Source organism: Triturus cristatus, chromosome 4_1 (assembly GCF_964204655.1).
Source record: "Triturus cristatus chromosome 4_1, aTriCri1.1, whole genome shotgun sequence".
NCBI lineage: Eukaryota > Metazoa > Chordata > Amphibia > Caudata > Salamandridae > Triturus > Triturus cristatus.
Genome location: NC_140585.1, coordinates 619,858,371 through 619,879,764, shown reverse-complemented (window position 1 = coordinate 619,879,764; position 21,394 = coordinate 619,858,371). Strand labels below are relative to the sequence as shown.

Below are 21,394 nucleotides of genomic sequence, written 5' to 3'. Positions count from 1 at the left end.
TGCAACTAGCCCCGGTTTCAGAGCTCGTCAAGACACGTTTGGCGCCTTTTGTGCTAAGGGAAAGCAAGGTAAGCATCAGTGGGGCAGCGGGTAGAGCGGCACCTACAACGATGGCCTTTGAGGCTCCCTGCACTACAGCAGAATCTTTCTTTTGTGGTCGTAGCAGGGTCCTTATTTCCCAAGTATGAGCCAGTTCTTCGCTACTTGCGTTTCATTCAAAGTAAAGGTGTAAAAGCAGTATTCGTACGGGCATTGTTATATGACCATTTGTGCTTCCCGTGCCAGTCTTACTCTCCTGCGGCATCCTCCGGGGTTGGGCGGAAAACTAGAGCTGGGGAGTTATGTTCCTTAACTAATAACAGGGTGGTAATCGCCGCATGACCAATATGCTAGGCAGCCATATATTCCTTGTGACTTCTCTCCAGTTTTGGTAAAATGTATGTGCGGCCCGCCCCCCCCTTTTTGTTATCGTCAAGAAGTGGGTTTCAATAAACCCTCGCCCCACTCTCCCGAAGGTTGCAATACAACATTGGCGGCACTGAGTTGGAACGGCCCCATTCCAAAGCCTGCGCTTAGTGGTGAATTTCCCCACAAAAAGAGACATACCTCCACTGCCTTTTCTCCACCGCCTTCACCCCCGTCGTGCGGGCCAGCCTCCTGGGCTGGCGACCGTCTGATTACAGCCGCACCCGAGTACTTCGCATGTCTTAAAAGACCAGTTAGGGCAAAGAGGCTTTGTGGTATTTCTCACCCCTTCCTACTTCGCATGTCTCAAAAGACCATTTAGCGGTCAATGAGGCTTTGTGGTGCTTTTCACCCTTTCTTAGAGCCCCTGCTTCTCCGCTCGGTGGGGCGCAGCGGGGGATCAGTGTTCAAGGCTCTGCCCCTGGGGCTGGCATCGCAAGAGTGCTTGCACCGAAAAAGGCACTCAAGTGCCGCCCGCACTCCTAAAGGCAGTAAAATACCCCTGCCAAATACTTCCCGCGGAGAGAAGCTGTGAGACACGCTAGGACAGCCAAAACCGGGCAGACCCACGCTGGGCCGACCGCGGTCATTCTTCATCTCAGTATTTCAGAGGCATTGGTGAACAAAATCCCCCATAATGTTCGGGAATAATGAGATCAGATGAAGCAGGCAGAGACAAATGAGCCACGCACAAATGTCACAGAACAAAGAATATCGGTAGTAGCATCGACTGCACCACGGGTTTCCTCCAAGAATATACTTTGAAGTCGCCTTTGTCTGTTTTCTATATGCGCAATATTAGATCGGAAAGGATTCGATTGCTTTCCAAATGTACTTCGGTATCTGGGATGGTAGGAGGTGGTATTACACTTCGGGGTGTATGTGGATTATAAAAGTAACACACCCAGGTCCCTCTCTCGGGAGCATCTGTTTTCCCCTTTGCGCTGGTCACAAAAGCACTTTCGTTTCTGGCAGCAGCTTTAAGATCTCATAACGGCCGCACTGCGCCCATTCCAGGAACCGTACCATACTTGTGCATCTGCATTACTAAAAAACACAGCCAACAATCGTCGTATGTGGTGGTAATTGTTGGCCGCAGTTTATTACTTATTACATAGTCACACTTGTACAATTCCCCCGGACATCCCCTTGGAGGCCGGGGTCATAAATGATGTCACACATTATTGCCAATGCGATATCGCGCATTGTCAGCTGGACATCATAAATCATGGGCCATAAATCATTATCCATCATAAATCATTCTGTTGCCCCTTCCTTTATTGCCATAAATCACTCTGCCTGATCACCATAAACCAGCAGCCATAAATCATGGGTCATAAATCATCGGTATGTCATAAATCATTCTGTCACCTGCCATCAGAATTTCGTGGTCATAAATCATTCTGCGTGAGCATCATAAATCATCAGCCATAAATCATGGGTCATACATCATTGGTATGTCATAAATCATTCTGTCACAATCTGTCCTCATTCCGCTGTCATAAATCATTCTGCATGAGACTCATAAATCATCAGCCATAAATCATCGGCTGGCCATAAATCACTGGTTTGTCTTGTTTGCTCATTTGCAACTCCTAGGGTCGTAAATCACCCTGACAGCTCGTAGATTGTTCTTTGTTGTTAACCACGCCCCTTTGCGTGTGGGGGGTAGCCTTTTCCCCGGAGTTAGGCCCCAACTCGCTACCTTGTTAGTCTCTTTTGTGCCCCACCTTCTGGCGGGGGCTGGGCTGCGAGCGCCGTCTCCGTTTGCTACCCCGATTTTGTTAGGCGCACTCACCCTGCCGTGCGGCATCCCAAAGTGAGTGGCCCTCCTTCTACACACCGCCCCGTCGGTGTGCTCCCATACAGACCAAAACACTTGTTGTTACCGCCGTTAAATCTGCACTCTCTGTGTGCTCTCGTTGTGCGGGGGCAGTTTCCACCGGGAGTTAGGCCTCAACTTGCTACCTTTATCCAGACTGTTATGTGCCCTGCCGACTGGCGGGGACTGGGCTGCAAGCGCCGTCTCCGTTACCCGCCCCCGTTTTTTGGCCACCTCACCCTGCCGTGCGGCATCCCAAAGTGAGTGGCCCTGTTCAAACACCCCGTCCGTAGGTGTGTCTCCATATCCAACCCTTGGAGCCGTAGTTCCTCTGGTTTTCGTCAGCACTGCGACGCTGCTGCTCCCTAGGTGTGGGTGGGTGGGATCCGAAAACCGTTGGCGGCGCTCCCCCAGCTCCCATGATATGCAATTGGGCTGCTGCAGGGGGGAGCGACGCCTTATATCTCCCCTCCTCTTCTCCCCATTGTTCTTGGAAGGGGAGGGGGCGGGCGCCTGAGGGCGTTTCGCCCTGCGGCGCTTCCCGCCGACGAGAACCGGTTTGTTCCTTGCCGGGCTCTGGCAGCCATTATGGCGCCGGCCCCTGAGCCCCCTTCGGGGGCGGCCTCTGCTATTACAGTTCCTGGCTTCTCAAAGGGGCGACATGTCGGAGATTTATAGGCGCTGGGGAATGTTACTGAATGCACGCCGGCTAATAACATCTTCTCCAGTGGCAAACATTTCAAAGATGTTCCCTGGGTCGTTAAAATGGGAAACCGTGTCCTCTAGTGCGGTACAGTCACAGTGGCACCTGCAGAAAGTTGCCACTCTAGCAGGAGGCGAGCACGAATAACCGAAGGCTTGGGAACAGGTTAAGGCACACTCAGAACGTGGAGCATGATGAGCCCACCATGGATTCTCTTACTAGCACCCTCTAACAGTGACGACCAAGTCCCTGAAATCACTTGCGCTCGAATGCACTGATTAGTTAGATACAACTCATACCAGGAAAAGGATGTCAGAGCACTTTGCATCACACGCCCATTACACAGAGACGGGCAATCATGTGTGGGTAAATCGGGGTAAAGGCAATGTTAAAGAAGCCAAAAGACTACAAGAAGTGGAAGTCACATGTCATCCATACTGGTAGGCAGGACAGTCTTTGAGTGCTTGGGGCGGAGAAGCACAAACTCAGAATTGTAAAAGAAATAACATAGTTGAGAGTTTCTCTTGGATAAGGAAAATCGAGTTCTACCCGAATTAACCCCTTTTGCAGCATTAAATCTATGCTGTAATGTATACTTGGTGGTGTATATGCAGTTCCACAGTGAAAGCTAATATCCAACGGTTTTATATTACGACTTTAAGATAGAAATGGCGGTGAGGGACCCAAAAGAAGAAGTCAAGGGAGAGCGGAAATGAGTGCATAATCCAAAGCCGTCCGCCCAAGGAGAGCATTAATTAAGGACTGACCCTCCGAAAGGAGCAGGACCTGTTCAGTGCAGTACAAAAGCTACCCATTTTCTTTGCAAAGGTCAAATTAAGACCCGCGTGAATCCATATTTTGGCTAGATGATGGCCTCCGTAAGAAAGTGCACACTATTTCTTTTCATGCCAGGTTAATAGCATTAGAAATGTATGGATGGCGCTTATGGCTATCACAATCCAGATTGCTGTGGAAACACATACACATCTAAGGCCAGACGCCAGCAAATGGGCCTTGTGGTGGGAGGGCGGTCGTCCTGCAAAGCCCCATTGTCTCGCTAATCACTCGTGGCACCCAAAAGCATAATGTTCAACCACAGGAACATCTGACTGAACCAGTGAGAAGAGTGGGGCGGAGGTTGTAAAGTGGGGCGGAGGTTGTAAAGTGAACATGCTTTGACCATACAGGTGCCCTGCGCTTTCAAGTACTGCGAAAGCGGACACAGAATAGGGGTCACGTCCTTCACAGTGGTTAAAAGCATAGCATGCTTTGAGACAGAATACAGGTGCATCTCAATTAAGAAATTGTACAGTTATTCTGCATAGCGAGGGATTGTTGCAAATTGAGTCAGGGAATCTCTGCCCGTGAAATGCATAACTATCAGCTTACAGTCTATGGCATGGCGACATATTCATACAATTTGTGCAGATGAATATGCTACCAAACAATTAGCCTGGTTGCTAAAATGTTTTAAACAATTCTCCTAATGTTCACTGACTAAAAGCTTTTCCATTCTACCTACTCTGCACACTAAGCGTAGTTAGAGGTTGAGAATCTATGATGAGTAGCAACGTAATCCAACTCGAAGTTGCAGATGCCATTCCTTGTTTTCATTGGGAGAAAACCAGGCAGATCCCACCAGGGCTTTCAAATGCAGAATGGCAATAAAGGGATGGTGGCGCCTGCAACGGCCGACCAAGGACAAGAGGCGGCCGATCGATATCAATATACCGACGGACATGCTGGGGGCACTAACAGAGGAGTGCTTCTCAAAGTCTGAGGGAACCTTATGCCACGCAGCGTTTGCAGTGGCAATTTTTGGGGCCTAAAGGGTCAGCGAGCTAGTAGCCCCATCGATTAGCAACCCAGGAAAGACGTGGAGTTAAAAAAAAAGGGGCCTCATGGACAACCTGCTGCAGCGGTCGAAAACAGACCAAGCGGGCAGGGGTAGAAGGACTAGAATACACTGCTCGGCGGATGCAGCCATCTGCGTGGTATGTCTAGTCAAGGAGCTCCTGGGGGGGGGGGGGCGGGGGGGAAGGGGGGGGGAAGCGGTCCCATGGACCGCCCCCTTCAAACACAGGGACGGGTCATTCCTCAGCCACTTCCAATTCATAGCAATAATAAGAGCCCTGTAGAGAATAGGTTCCCCCGCGCACACTCCTTCAGAATAGGGGCAGCCACGACTGCTGTAGGGATAGGCTTGGGGGGAGGGTCTGATCAAGGGGATAGGGCACTGGGCGAACGCATTTAAACGGTACATACGCCCCACGGGTTACTAAGCACGGTTTTCTCCCGCCCACCTAGGTCCTCGAAGCCCGCGGAAGAAGAGGTGGATATTGGGACACTTACGTGACGCGGGCGCAAAAATGGGTGGCAGCCAGATGCAAGTTCGGCGGACTATGGCTGCGGGGCAGCACTGTCGAATGGCTGGGGCGCCCGGGGATGACATGGGACCAGCTGTTACCGGGGGCGCGGGGAACGTTCAAAAAAGAGGGAAAACTGGACGCTGTAGTAGTCCACCTGGGCGGGAACGACTTAGCAGCGCTGGAAAGGAGAATGCTGCTAGAAAACATGCATAACAGTTTCACAGCACTAGCTCGCCTGATCCGCCCGACGGACCGAATATTTGCAAAAATCATAACGCACAGGGCCTGGCGCGGGGCAGTAGAGCTGAGAGCAGTAGAAAAATCCAGAAGAAAACTAAATAGCACCATGGACAAAGCATGCAAGGCCCAGGGTTGGGGGTTTGTGCGACACGGGTTCATAAACTTGTAGTCGCCAGGGTACCACCTGGAAGAGGGGGTACACTGCACAGGGGTAGGAATGGACATGTTGCTGCTGAACATCGTAGGCATTCTCGATAAAAGGGGTTTCAAGTAGGTCGAAAGGCTAGGCCCGTGGTAGGGGGGAGCTCCCTCCGATCAAGAAACCGTAGGGAGCGTGCAGAGTTAACACGAGGAAGCTAGTAGAGAACGAAATTACTAGAAGATAGATGAAAGGCTCACACAGGGTCCTTGGGATGCCTCACGGCAGGGGCACTGGGGGAGCCATGGGGTGGCGTGCCGCCAGAGAAAGAATAGAGATGGCACTCCGCAGGACCCCGGGAATGCCTTACGCAGGGGTACAGATGGAGAAGATGACAAGGACCAAGCCGCAAGAAAATAGTGTAGATGCTCAAGTAAGGTCCTTGGGATGCCAAACAGCAGGGACCCCTGGGAGAAGGAAGGGCCCCGAAAGGATACAGTACGAGCGGGACGGCACTGGCAACCCAGGCAGGTCCAGAAAGGGACACCCTCCAAATCGGTAGCAAGTTGAAGCCTAGACTCGTGAATCGAAACAAAGGAAATTGCCAGGCAATTGGAGGTGGCTGGTTCCAGAATGCAAATAGAGAAAAGACAATGAACAATAGATTAAAGTTAAAAACATGGTCATTGAAGGAGTATACTATGACCATGAGTTTTGAATTTTGAAATATGAAGATTTCATGTAAATAAAATGTTTGTTGTGAAAATAAAACTGCGACCTTTCCAGGCACCAAGAAGTGGTCAAGTGATGATTAAAGGGAAAAGCGCGCAGCGATGGCAACAAACAGGGGGAGCGAGGAAGGAGTGCTCGCCGCCTGGAAGGGGTTTGTTTATTGAATTAACTCATTTCTGAATGCTATCTTTATAATGTACGCAGTTTGACTTAATAAAGTTTGTTTTCTGTGTCTGTTGCCTTTCTTTTTCTCCCACGTGTATCCTTAAAAATACATTTAATTAGGCTGACCAGGGACCCTGGAGCCTTCACCCCATGACGTTATCTTGTACGCCCTCTGATTGGATGACTTCTGGTGACGTCTCTTCACAACAAGACACTCATGAAGATGCAGCCTAGAATCCTGAGACGAAGTTGCATAGCATTCAGAGAGAGGGGCAACAATGCCAGTCCTCCAGAAGTCAGATTCTGTATTTTATTAACACTCAGAAATGTAAGGGAAACATGTTACAAATGAAAAAGAGGACGAGCTTCTTAGCTACTAATCATACCTGGGAGCACGACAAAATGAACGCATCTGGAAACTAACATGAGAGATAGGCTGGCCATTTTGAAGCATGTTTTTCTTTCCCTGTCACTCGTGCTATGTGTGGAAAAGGGTTGCTTCTTAAAATGAAATGCATCTGGAGTCACAGGGGTCACTGAGCAATTTCCCCCGGGAAGCAGGGCTAGGTAGTCAGTCTCGGGAATGTAGAGGGCCTTTTACTTCTTTACACAAATATTCCCTCATGGAACTGGAGGCCTTCACGCCCACTTGCAAGGAACAACAGACACTGACAGACGAAGGTGAAGCCGATCTTTCATTCTTATTTTTTAAAGCAGAGATAATATTTATTTTCAGCTCTGCTAAGTTAGAGAATAATTGCCTGTAGAAGAGCCTCCGTGTGTTCCCTTCTCTTAAGTGTTTTTTTTTCCACTCTCCCTTATCTCTAACAGTGCACTAACTCAAAAGGGGCTCCCTTAAGCTCGCAAATACTCATATAGTGGCGGAACCTGATTGAAATGGACTTTTTTATGCCCAGACAGCTGCACAGGCTGAAAATTTCTTAAGTGAAAGTACTTGCAAAATGGTGCTCCGCTCTGAGGCTCGGTAAATTAAAAAGGAAAACATCAGAGGATGTGGTGTAACGGCCAGCGCTGCAGACTCAACATCATGCTCATCTAAAGCACTCCAATACCTTTGGGTTGAGTTCCTGCTATACAAATACCCGCACACAAAAAAGCGCTTGCAAACATCCTCTCACACTCTAGAGTCTAGAAGCTGTAATTGTTCGCTTCTAAATCAGGGGAGAGGAATCAGCAGCGCCACGCAGGCTCCAGGGGAGAAAAGAGCCCGAGAAGCAGGAGGGAGCAGGAGGCAGCCTGAGAGGGAGCGAAGACCAGCTGTTAAGAATAACAAGCGAGGACCACGCTGCAGACGGAGCACGGGGATCTCTAGTCTTTATGGGGCCATGGCCCCATAAAGATAAGAAACTGCTTTGCGACAGACGCAAAGCAGGCCGCCGAGTCCGGCTCGGAGGCCAAAGGGCGTCCACCAAAAACCCTAATTTCCAATGGCAGGCCACCGTTTACCATAAACGGTGACGCCAGCCAATTGAAATAAGAGACAGGGCTTAAAGCCCTCTTCTAAAATACTCGTCAACAATAAATCTCACAGAGCGAGCTGCACATGTGCGCAGCAACGCTAGGCGAGACCTAAAAAGAAGAGCGCTTCAATAAAACCATAAATGAACAAAGGAGTACGGGGGACACATCACAGGTGCAGTCTCCATGGGAGGAAACAACACACCCAAAAGTGGGACAAATAGCAACATTCCATCAATGAAAACAAAGGAATTTAGAAAGGCACAGGAAGTAACAAATGATAAGCATGGGTGTGATGAAACACCACATTGTAGATACAGCATGTCTCAAAGAGACATCACATGCGCTGCCTAGGCATGACCTAAAAAGAAAGCAGCATTCTGTAGAGTTTATGGTGTTAACGGAATTCACAGCACTGAAGGTACAATTGGTGCTGCGCACACATTGATACCAGATTCCCTTGAACACCATTGAAGTGAAAACGTCCCCGTTTTGACTTGCAGAATAATGAAATCCCAGAATGTGGAAAAACATCACTGAAAGAGGGAGTGTTTGACTCTGGAGAACATATGCTAAGCTGAACCACTCACTGTCATTTAAAAGTAAGGCACATTCTGCTTTTACGACAATAAATGATTCTTGGATTTTTAAGAGACGCAACAGGATCAAGTAGTGTTTTGCAAATACAGGCACGAGAGTACAGTATGTCCGAAGAAGTGAGGAAACAGATAAGAGGTATTCAGAACTTGTGCATTTTTGATGGAGAGCTCCAAACAATGCTAATACCTTGATAAAGCCCTTTGTTCCGCAAAGAGGTTAAAAGGGAGAATAGGAAAATGTTTTATCTTCTCCACCTACCATGCACTGAAGGAACAGATCGCTGGAAGGTAGAGGGGGCATGTGAAACTGAATAAAGCAGAGCAAGACAAATCTTTAGTTTTTTTTATGATTAGCAAAACAGGTTTTAGAATTAGAATTGAAGCAAAGGCGACCCTTGTAGAGCACCAATTTCATTGTACAATTCAAATAATTAAAGTTTGTGGCTAATTTTTCATTCTCCAATACAGAATAAAAATGTACAGCCTGTTTTCGGCAATTGCAATCGTCCTGCAATAAAAAATGAAATACAACATACGATAAGATTGCATGTGCCGCCTAGAGTAAACAAGGTGTCACAGTAATGCCACTCTAAAAAAACAAACTAATGCCACAAGAGCACAGACTAGTAATGTTAGTCCATAAGGTGTCAAAGTACCTTTTCTGTTTATGATCATTATTAGCCAACTCAGTAAACCAACTCTTACATCAGGCGTTCATTATGAAAAACAATTTAGGAATGCTCTCTGTAAAACCAATTAGGGAAACAAGCATTGGCAATGCCAAAAGGTCTGCTGTAGGTTGCCAGTGTTCGCTTTTGGTTCTGTCTGCTGGGCCCTCATCAATCAAAGAAAAAAACACTGGCTAAGAACATACATTTTTTGGTCTCAAAAAGCACACATTGCAATGGTAATTCCTAGTTCTTTAGGGAACTAATTTGTGCAGTGTGGATGTGCTCCTGGTGAAAGGGCAGAATGCAGCAACTCACAGTGAAGTGAGTCAGTTGCTGAAGTGGGCTGGTCCTCTACCCATGCTGTATGCTACAGCTGGCGGAAGAAAAACATGAATGACTAACAGATCAATGGATGAGGAGAACTGATATTATACATTTATTTTTTAGTAAAATCAATAGGGTTTTGACTAAGGCCAGATCTAAAAACCTTTATCCAAATCCTACTTGGCACAGCATATTCCAATTTGACGTTCCAGTGCATCAACCTTAGGAGTATCTTCTCATAAGTTATACCAGGAATCGGTACTTTACCTGTTTCCTAAAAACGCAAAGCGGGCTACACTAAAGGCTGACCAACAAACTGCAGGTCCTCCAAAATACTACAACTAGATTTCTGCTAAAAATTCCCAAATTCTGCTCTGTGTCTCAGGATATAAAAAACCCTGCACTGGCTTCTAATTAAGCAAAGAATCACCTTTAAAGTGCTATGTCTAGCTTATAAGGCTCTTCATGTTTTCAGCCCTGATTTTCTGATCCATAGCTTTAGTATCTCCCTACCAGAAAGCTTTGCTCGGCAGATGCTAAATCAGCGGTACGATCAAGATTTAATTGAGTAAGGTGGGGGTGGCAAGAGCATTGTGCTAGAAGCATCCAAAGTATGGAACACACTAGCTCTCTGCATAAAAACGGCTCCCAATCTCCTTGCCTTCAGGAAAGCTGTAAAGACCTGGTAGTTTTGTTCCTGGTAACTCTGCGGTCCTCTGACACTTTTAGCCGGGACGCCTCTGGGCAGTAGCGTTCTACAAATTCTGCTGACATAACGTAGGATGCCTTTAATACCACCCTTTTCTTTGTTTCCCTTTTCCATGTCAAAAGAAGGCTATGTCACAAACAAAGCCTTTATTATAGCGCTTACTTCTTTTCTAGGTTATAGAAAACTAATTGTCTATAACCAAGGCTCTATTGACATCCAACCTATACTTGCAATAGAAACAAAAACAAGTTATATCGAAGACAAAGGGATCTTCAATACAGCCAGCCTTTCTTTTCCCATCTGGTTTAAATGTGTTTATGACTCATCCTTAGTACATTAAACTCACACCTACTAACTCTGCACATGCAGCTGTAGCATTTGGGGCCTGGGATTGTGGACCTGACCATCCTGCTGCACGAGCAGTTCTACCTATGAGGAAGTGGCAACAAATCCTATGTGCACAATCTGGGGCAATCACGATCTGCTGCATTTGATCCTCTTGCAGTACTGTTGACAGAAGCAGCCTATAAGAATCAACAAGACTGATGTGTAGGAATACATATAGAACCAATTTTATGTAGGAAAAACAGTAAATTAATCCCTACATATAGGTACTTGGTCCCAAATAAATAGCCTTTTCTATTTTTAAACACTAACAAACCAACCACAAGCGAATTTGCAGAAGGGTTCTTTATCTTTTCTTAAAAAGTACATACAAAGATAAACACAAATAACATAAAAATTAGGGTTCCTTCCCACCCATACATTCAAGAGTCGGTTGGAAAAAAAAACCGATGTTAGTGTCTATTCCAATATCACTTAGTCCCCACGTGATTCTTGGATTTCTGGGAGCCGAAACGCCGAGCGTTATTCACCGCCCATAGCCTCCCCGTGATGAGCCTCTGCCTCCGGAGAGTGAGTCGCCCACTGTTCTGCGATTAGAAGGCATTTCCCCTTCACCCATGTCCTGATGAAGCCTGACTCAGTGGGCTGAAAGCCGTTGACTTCATGAATTGGAGGAGTCCAACCATTTGAAAGCAATACGCAAGACACCCGGATACACACTTTTTGGACTTTGCAGAGGTTGACAGCACATCCTCCTTTGTGTGTACTGGACTACCTCCTGTACGGATTGCTTACTAATTGTTTTTTTTGGTTGCAATCGACTTTTAAATGTATGGGTGGGAAGGAAACCTAATTTTTTATTGTTATTTGTGTTCATCTTTGTATCCATTTTTTAAGAAAAGATCGAGAAACCTGCAAATTCACTTGGGGCTGGTTTGTGAGTGTTTAAAAAATAGAAAAGGCAATATATTTAGGACTAAGTACCTATACGTAGGGATTAATTTACTGTTTTGCCTACATAAAATTGGTTCTTTATTTATTCCCACACATTAGTCTTGTTTTGATTCGTATATGTTGTTAATCAAATGGGGTGGGTTAAATAGGGCAAACCCCTATTGTTTGTGGAAATTGACATAAGCAGCCTTGGTGCACACGCGTACAACAGGCCCCAAGACACGTTTAAACTCAAGGCACCCCCCTGGGAAACTATGGACACTTCCTGTTCTTGAATATGACAGATACACAAAGGGAAACCCTAATCTGGATAAGATCAAATTCATCACTTTGGGGTGTGACTCCTTTAGAGACAGAGCATCCTCCATTATACTGAAGGAACATACCACAAAAGTTACTACTGGGATAATCCCCAGTTGCTGTGTCCTCTTCCACTGGCGAATCGCAAGCAAATTAGGGTCCACAACATCACACTACCCTGCTTGTTGAAATAGTAGTCAGTTCTAAGGTTATCTGAATCTAAACACTGTTCCCCCAGATGAAAGCGGATCCGCCTTCATAGCAAGATGTAACGCCCGCAGCTCAAGCAGGCCCTATTCTGATGTAGACCAAAGGCCCCACACCGTCCTCTCGCCCAGATGAGCACCCTACCCCAGTAAGAAGGTGTTCTTGACCAAGGTAGTCCGAGTCCGCGGAAGGTTACAGAGATAATCCACCAAAAGGTTGGAGGGGCCCATCCACCAGTGCAGACCCAGATCAACATAGTGGGAGAGATGTATCAGAGACATTAGGCTTCTTGGATGCTGTAGGCATAGTGACTAAAGGGATTTACCGACCATCTGTCCTGTGGCCAAGCAGATGCAAGACCATCAGGAGTAGGAGCCAAGTCTGAGTCAGAGGCCTCGTAATCATCTCCCGGAAATCCACTGTCCTCACAATAGGAGGAATAGCTGTCATACCGATTGAGTCCTGTAATAAACCTATAAAGGTCAGGCCCTAAGCTGGAGAGAGGTAAGACTTTTGGGTGTTCATAGTAAAGCTCAAGTTGTGGAAGAGAGCCATCATCCACTGAAGGATTCTACCTTCACTAGCCAGTACCCAAAAATATACAAGAACTCTTGACAGTTTCTGTGAAGCCACTCAAACCGCCATCACTCATATAAAAACATATGGAGCTGTCACTTTGAATGGTAGAACCATGAGATGATAGTACTAAAGTCTCACTGTTAACCTGTCAGGAAACCTAGGAGATGATCCTCACAGTGGGTTTGAGACCTCAGTTCCTGAACAATTATATGGCATTCTTGGTATGTAGACACTCAGGACCTTTTGTATAGGTATTATAACTTATCCTCTTCAAGTAACACCCCTCACCCACACCAGCAAAATGTTATCAGCCCAAGTGATTACATCCATGTCTGTCCGGTAAGGGTTGGTTAGACAATATCATAGCAATAAGTAACACCCGTTTTGTCTTCTTTTTTTTAGTTGGTGGTATGAAAACATGCCCATAGAAGTAACAACTGGTTTGTTACGTCCTCTGTCATTTTAAGCTCTTATGAGAGTTGGAGTATTTCACTGGACCTGGAAAACCCAGCAGTGAAGTTGAGCGGTTCATTTTGTACATAAAAGTCACATCCTTGTAATTCTTGTTGCTTCATATTGAGAGAGCTTGTGAAAGGAGGGGCACTCAGGGCTTTCTGCTGATGGGTTCTCTCGGCATCAAGCCACTGGCTGCTCTGCTGAAGTGCGCAGGGCGTCTTCCTGCTTAGAGGAGCATCTTTAAGAAATGTGAAGGCTACGTATACATTCAAAAGGCCTTGATGTGGGTTCATAAAATGTGCATTTATGATATGTCTGACAAGGTTTAGGTCACAAGTAACTGTCTTTCCTCTTAAACCAGGTAACATGATCTCTGCCTTTCTTCCCAAATAAGGTAACATGCTCTTTTGATCTTAAAATCATGAATGTTAACTCTTCACATAATGGTCCAGGGGTTGTTCATCTGGGAGGAGACTCGTTTGAAGTTAAATTCTTGAAAAGGAGTTGTGTAAGTGATTGAGTATTCTCTTTCTCTATATTATTTTTTATGTGGTCTCCAAAATTGATCACTATAAGTGACCACAAAGCCTGAACATTAAAGCCTAGGAGTAAAGTGGCATTGGCAATGTAGAAGATCAGGCTGCCAGAAGTAAAGACTTTTTGGAGTCTAGTGGAAAGTTTTTAAGGATTTACTTCTAAGGTGATGTCTGGACAGACTTTTTGGCAACAAGTGCAAGGACAAAACGTGTGAATCACATAAATCAAGTCTATAAATTCAGTCTGTGGACTGCTGGCCCGAAAAGTGCTTCTCCCAAGGAGCCATGATAAAATCCAAGAATGCCCCACTTAAGAGGAGCAAGTACACCAACTCAGGAGGGTTCAGGAAATATTGCAGTAAAAATGTTAAGCTTTACCTCCACAGACTGCAAGGTAAAGTTTCAGGGCTTCAGCTGCTTTTCACAATATAGTCCTAAATAAGGGACAAGAAGGGATCCTGCTTCTGGTGACCAGTCCATTTGCAAATCAGCGTTATTATAGTGGGAAAAGAGATTTGTAGCCTCCAAATTATCACCCTCTATAAAGTCAATTGTTTCAAGACACATTGCAAGCTAGTTAGACTCAGAGACTGATATATTCTCCATCAAGGAAAATCTGAACCCTAAAGAGGTGCTCGGCCAAGGAACTTTATTAAAGTTCAAGTTAACTTTCTCACTTGCTACACAAATAACTTTCTCCTACGTCAGTGTCTTTGAAAGTGGCGCAGCACTCAGTTCCATGGGCAGCTTCTATGTCAATGTCAAAGTACGTTCTGACCAAATGGGGGCGGCACCAGGTCAGACTTCAACTTCTTTTAAAGCAATAAGGCCAGAACATGTGAAGGTGTGGTGTTGAGATGTGTTTGCAATGGAGTTGTTGGAGTCACCAAGCCCACAAGAACATGTCCCCCCCCCCCCCCCCCCTTGGGGGCGGTACAGGAACTGCGCTGGACATATTAAACATAGCAAGCTGGACTGCCGGGACCAGTGCAAGGTCTGCAAAATGATAGTCTAACTGCATTCACATCTTTTTTATTTTTTTTAAACTTTTTTATTGTTAGAATTGGGGGTCTTAACAGGTGACAGAGTATGGTGCCTGAGAAGAGGATTTCACTTATTTATGGCACTTTCCATGTTTTATTTACAGGGTGATGTTTAGGATCATTCTCTTACAATTGACTTATCTATGGGCGAAGAAGATCCCTTAGGCTTCTCTCTGCAGACCTTAGCCAGGAAAGACTTGGCCTATTGCTTTCTAATACCTTCGGGTGAATTGAGATACATGAATTGCAGGTCACAGCAGCAAGCTCAGATGCAAGATGCCATACGTAGTTGATGAGAAGGATCGAAATGGACATCTCCCATGGGCATTTGTGACCAGGTTTGGAACCTAAAAGTGCTGGAGCAAACACACTTAACATAGTTACTCCAAATGCTGACAAATTTTGCTGCTGAGACGCAGAGCACTCATTAGCAGCTCTGATGAGAGAAGATACTGCTTGGCACCTAATATACTCCGCTGTAGTCATGCCCAGAGGCAGTGTCGCTTCTAGTGGTACTGGAGAGAGATTGCTGCGGAAACATTTTCTGAACCAGTCTCAGGTTGCTGGACCAGTTCCTCACCCTGTAACTTATCCTTTCAGCCTGAAGCTTGGAAATATAATATTCACAAGGTGAGGAATCTGCAGGAAGATGCTTCCATCATACATTTTGCTTCTAGATCTAATAAATATTGCCAGCGAATATGCTGCTTAATTTATATTTTCTGGCTGCATATTTGAGATAACTGTTGCATAATTTGGGGCTCAGCTGAAACATAACCATAGTGGTCGTAACAATGGTGAAGCTCTGCAGAGTGGTTTGTAGGCTGTCAGTATGAGGTTGAAGCCATATTTTACAGAGACCTGTGAAATATTTTCGGTATTTCTTAAGTCCCAGTAAAAATACTGTTTCAATATCAGTGCATTTAGTGGAATAAAATATCCCAAATAAGTCATAAAGATTATATTTTTTATGCCATGACAGTGGAAATATACATTGCCCAATAATGCACATTATTTAGCGCAACTGTACTATTAAAAGCACAATCATACACTTAGTACATAAGTGCAAAAGTAAAATTCATACAATTACTTTACACATGGATACAAATCTCATATAGGCAATAAGGTCTCTTCAATTGCCACTCACAGCACTCAGCAATGGTAATAAACTAGCATATTACAATGTGTATATCTGCATGTATACTATAAAAACACAATATAATTATAAATTGTTACACAAAATATAAAAATACAGCACATTGAAAAACTCTTTTGAAAACGATTTTAAACACTACCTGAGTTTGCTTATTAGTTTCCTCTTCAACGTCAGAATGGTGTTCATTTTCATCACTCTGAGAATGGAAAAAAATCCTTACAGATTTTTTCATATTTGAAAATGTTTTTTTTATCTTAGATGTTTAAGTCACAAGTTTGTTAATCACAAAAAATACATATAGGAGCAAGAAATCAACACTTATAGGTAATATAATATTGGCATTATCTGGAACAAATTACATTGTGATGAAATTAAGATAGTGGTGCATTTTAATTATGTTTAGCAATGTTGAACAAGTTACTTACCTTCTGTAACGATATATCTGTGAGAAACTTGGGTCAGTTATAGGTTCCTTACCTAAGAATTACCCCCAGGCGTCAGAATGGATCCGGAAAGTTTTTTCGTAGCAGTACCTCTGCGGGTCAGAAGGTGGCGTCGGTCGGCTCCGCATTCGTCGTTGGCGTCGCCGGGATGAAGTGGCAGTAGCTACTTAGACGCCACCCTCACGCGCTGACGTCAGTTCTGTACACTACTTTCCGCGCCAGAAACACAGAGTCATGCAAGACAATGACCACTGGTGCACAAAACTACAGCCCTGAAAGGATGTCCTTAACCCTAGAAATCAGTTAGCAAAACATAGAGGATGGGTGGGGCGGTAAGGAACCTATAACTAACCTATGTTTCTTACAGATATATTGTTACCGAAGGTAAGTAACTTGTTCATCTGAAAAAAACAGTTATAGATTCCTACCTTAGAATAGATACCCCAGCAATACCAACCCCGGAGGTGGGGCTGCGAACCAAGATCACACGAAAAAGTCCTGGAGAAGAGAATGGCCAAAGAAGCAGTCTCTCCGGACTTGGCTGTCCAGGCAGTAGTGTTTCGTAAACGTGTGCAGCGATGCCCACGTAGCTGCCTGACAGATGTCCTGCAGAGGGACTCCCTGTCCCAAAGCAGTAGTTGCTGCTGTCGCCCTGGTGGAATGGGCGCGTAGCCCCACTGGAGGCTCCTTTTTAGCTAGAGAATAGCAGGCTTTAATACACAGAACAAACCATCTAGAGATGGTCTGCTTGTGTACGGCCTGACCTTTCTTGGCGACCACGTAGCCAACAAAGAGTTGGTCATCCACCCAGAACTGTTTGGTGCAATCCAGATAAAAGGAAAGCGCACGTTTTGGGTCCGGACGGTGGAGCCTCTCTTCCTCTTTTGAAGGTGGAAAGAAGGTGGCCAAAGTGATGGTTTGCCCGATGTAAAAGGAGGTGACGACCTTGGGAAGAAAGGATGGACAAGTTCATAGGACAACCTTGTCCGGATGTACAGCCAGAAAGGAAGGTTTGGATTTAAGAGCCTGGAGCTCACTCAGTTTTCGGACAGCTGTGATGGCTACCAGGAAAGCAGTCTTAAGAGTTAAAAGATGTAAAGGACAGTTGTTAAGCAGCTCAAAGGGAGCGCATATCAGATAGGTCAAGACTAAATTCAAGTCTCACTATGGCATTAAGAAATGGACAGGAGGAAAGAGATGAGTAATGCCTTTTAAGAAACGATTTAAAACCGGGGACTTGAAGAGAGAAGGCTGATCAGGAAGCCTTAGAAAGGCGGAAATGGCCGAGAGATAGCCCTTGATGGTGCCCAGAGCAGAGCCCTGCTGGGCCAAAGAAAGGAGGAACAAGAGAACCTCAAAGATGGGCAGAAAAGGGATCCACAGCCTTTGCTGTGCACCATGCCACAAATGTATTGCACGGGCTGACGTATACAGGCTTAGTGGCGGGACGCCTGGCTGCCAAGATTACATCGCAGACTTCGGGAGGCAGGTCAAACGACGTCAACTGCTGCCGCTCAATCTCCACGCAAGGAGGTGGAGGCTAGACAGGTTCGGGTGGAGGACCGTCCTCTGCTGCTGCGACAGAAGATCCTCCTGAAGATGCAATCTGATTGGAGGATCGATGGCCATGTTGAGCAGCTCGGGATACCAGACTCTTCGTGCCCGATCAGGAGCCACCAGAATGACTTGGACCCGGTCGCGCTTGATCTTCTTCAGTACTCTGGGTTGAAGTGGTATAGGCGGAAATGCGTACAACAGACCGCAACTCCACTTGTGTTGAAAAGCGTCGCTTAGCGAGTGCTGCCTTGGAAACTCCAACGCGCAGAATCGCTGACATTGCGCGTTCTCTTCAGTGGTGAATAGATCTAATCAAGGCTCTCCCGACTGTTGAAAGAGACCTTGCATCACCTCCGAGTGAAGACACCATTCGTGATCCATCATGCACCGGCGGCTGAGTTCGTCCGCCCTGGCGTTCAGAGAACCTGTAAGGTGTTGAACCATCAGTGATATGCCCTGATGTTCCAGCCATGTCCAGAGGCGGAGGGCCTCTTGACATAGGGTCCACGACCCCATGCCACCCTGTTTGTTGCAGAACCACATGGCGGTGGTGTTGTCCATAAACACCTGCACTACACTTCCCCGGAGAGAGGGAAGGAATGCCTTGAGTGGAAGACGGATCGCCCAGAGCTCTAGAAGGTTGATATGGAGCATGGACTCTGCCTGAGACCAGACACACTGATCTCCGCCTCTCCCCTGTGGCCGCCCCATCCCAGAAGAGATGCGTCCGTCACCACTGTGTGCTCTGGATGGGGAAGGGAGAGGGATCTGCCGGTGACCCAATCCTGGTTCGTGAGCCACCACTGCAATTGTCGTGCAGTGCCCTCCGAGATCTGGACGCAATAGGACAGATTCCCCTGATGCTGCACCCACTGGAACTTCAGGTCCCACTGCAGAGCCGACATATGCCACCTGGCATGATCGACCAGCAGGATGCAGGAGGCCATGAGGCCCAGCAGCCTCAGGGTCATCCTGACCGAAACCCGGGATAGAGGCTGAAAGATCAGAATCCTAGCCCGTATATCCCGAACTCGCTGTTCGGGAGGATAGACCCAAAACCGCGTTGTGTCTAGAAGCGCTCCGATGAAGAGGAGCTTCTGAGAGGGGATCAGGTGTGACTTCGGCACATTTATGGAGAACCCCAGCGAATGCAGGAGGTTGGCCGTAGTCTGGAGGTGGGAGACGACAGTCTGGGGCGAGCCCGCCTTTAACAGCCAGTCGTCGAGATAGAGGAAGACTGGGACCCCTGATCTGAGCAGATGAGCTGCAACCACTGCCATCACTTTCGTGAACACCCGAGGGGCGCTGGTAAGGCCAAAGGGGAGCACGGTGAACTAAAAGTGCCTGTGGCCTACCGTGAACCGCAGGTAACGCCGGTGGGCTGGCAGGACGGGGATATGAAAATAAGCGTCCCTCAAGTTCAACGCTACCAACCAGTCTCCAGGGCAGACAAAGACCAAGAGAGCTGTGACTTCCTGTTGTAGAAGACCCAGGTGATCCTCCGACATACGGTGGTACTGAGGTTGCATGGCTGGAGGGGTAGCCTCAAAGGGATGGGAGTAGCCCCATCAGACTATCGGCAAATCCCACCTGTCAGACGTGATAGTGCGCCAGTGGAGGAGGTGATGGCGGATCCTGCCGCCCTTTGGCGTTTGATGGGTCTGAAATGTCGGACTAGGAAGGTTTGGAGGCTGCTGCAGAGGAGGGGTTGGTGGACAGGCCCGCCCGCTGGCCCCCTGAAACACGGCTGTGGTTCCAACATCCCCGGCCGCATGAAGGTTGGGCAACTTGCGTCGGCCTGTTGCTCTGGGCAGAACGTAGTGGGGCACCCCTTCCGTAGCCACGAAAGGGGCGAAAAGCAGACTGCGCAGGGCGGCTGGAGAGGCCCAAGAACTTGGCCATAGCCTGTGAGTCCTTGAAATGCTCTAGAGCGTTGTCTGCTTTGTCGCCAAAAAGGCGACGGCCATCAAAGGGCATGTCCATGAAGGTATTCTGGACATCCCCAGAAAAGCCAATTGATCTCATCCAGGCATCGCGTCTAAGGGCTACCGATGTTGAAATAGTCCTGCCCAGAGTCGGCGGTATCCACCGCACAACAGATGGTAAACTTTTCCGCATCCCTATGGGTGGCAACAGCCTGGAAGAGCACTGTCTGGGTACTCCGGACACTGAGGCAGCACTTGTGCAACCATGTCCCACACAGAGTGGGAATAACGGACCAGTAGACATGTGGTGTTTACCGACCGCAGTCCCAAGCTGGCGGAAGAGAAAATCTTCTTCCCAAGATGATCCAGCTTCTTGGATTCCCTATCCGGTGGAGCGGTAGGGAATGCGCTCCTGGAGGTAGAGGCTTAGACCACCAAGCTCTCAGGGGTGGGGTGTTGGGAAAAGAAAGTGGGGTTGTCCAGGGCCGGGTGGTGGCATTGGGCAATCATCCTACCCATGGAAGCCCCTGTGTCAGGCCTGGACCAGGTGCCCAAAAGGACGTCGGAAAAAGGCTTCATTGTGCGGCAGCAGGGGTTACAAAGAGCTTGCTTGCGGTTGAAGCACCTCTGTAAGGAGGTTAGTCCTGACCGTCACTGTAGGGAGGTTGAGAGCCGCGGTCGCCCTACGCAACACCACTGTGTATGATGCCCCCTCCTCCGTAGCCACGGTAGGAGACGACAACAGGCCAAGGTCAGGGGAAGTATCAAGACCACTGGCATTCCCCAGGTCCTCTCTCCAGTCCGGGTCATAATCCAACTGGTCGGTCAGTGAGTCACCTGACACCTTCCAGTCCGCCTCATCTTTTGGGTGCCGATCTGGCCTAAAAGGAACCCCAGGAGTGAACAGGGACACAAAAAGCCCGTCAGGTTACGCACGCGGAGCCGCAGGAGGGGCACTGCCTGCATGCCTCGTCGCGTCAGCCGACCGACGGATTGAAATCGAAGAGGAACGATGCTTCTTTGACTTCTTCTTGTGCTTCGACTTACCTGACCCAGAGTGCGAAGACTTAGAAGACGAGGATAATGGCTCCGTGACCGGTCCCTCGACCTCCCTTGCGACCGGGACCTCGAACGCCGCGGAGCCGGCTGCCGGCGCTCAAGGAGCTTTCAGGACCGCTCCCGCAAAGCCTTCGGAGCCATGGACCGGCAGTCTGAGCACGACTTGGGGTAGTGGTCGCGCTCCAGGCAAAAGAGGCATACGCGTGCGGATCCGTAACCGACATCAGTCGAGAACAGGAACTGCAAGCCTTGAAGCCGGGCATCCCTACATGAACCAGGAGTCGTTAGGACTCAAAAAGACGTAGACAAAAGTCGCTCAAAAAGTTCAGTCAAAGATTGGCTGGATGTACCACTCCGGATCTGCACTGGCTGGCGCAGAAAAAGAAAGAACTGACGTCAGCGTGCGAGGGCGGCGTC

General features: G+C 47.4%; 1 protein-coding gene across 6 annotated transcripts in view; it reads right to left on the bottom strand.

Moving 5' to 3' along the window:
- Positions 1–21,394, bottom strand: part of PPP1R12A (protein phosphatase 1 regulatory subunit 12A) — a 1,183,401-nt gene that overhangs the window by 155,273 nt on the left and 1,006,734 nt on the right. For all 6 annotated transcript variants that reach the window (XM_085652988.1, XM_085652990.1, XM_085652986.1 and 3 more), the window contains one exon: positions 16,133–16,189. In XM_085652988.1, the coding sequence (XP_085509114.1) occupies positions 16,133–16,189 (57 nt within the window). The remainder of the gene's footprint in view (positions 1–16,132; positions 16,190–21,394) is intronic.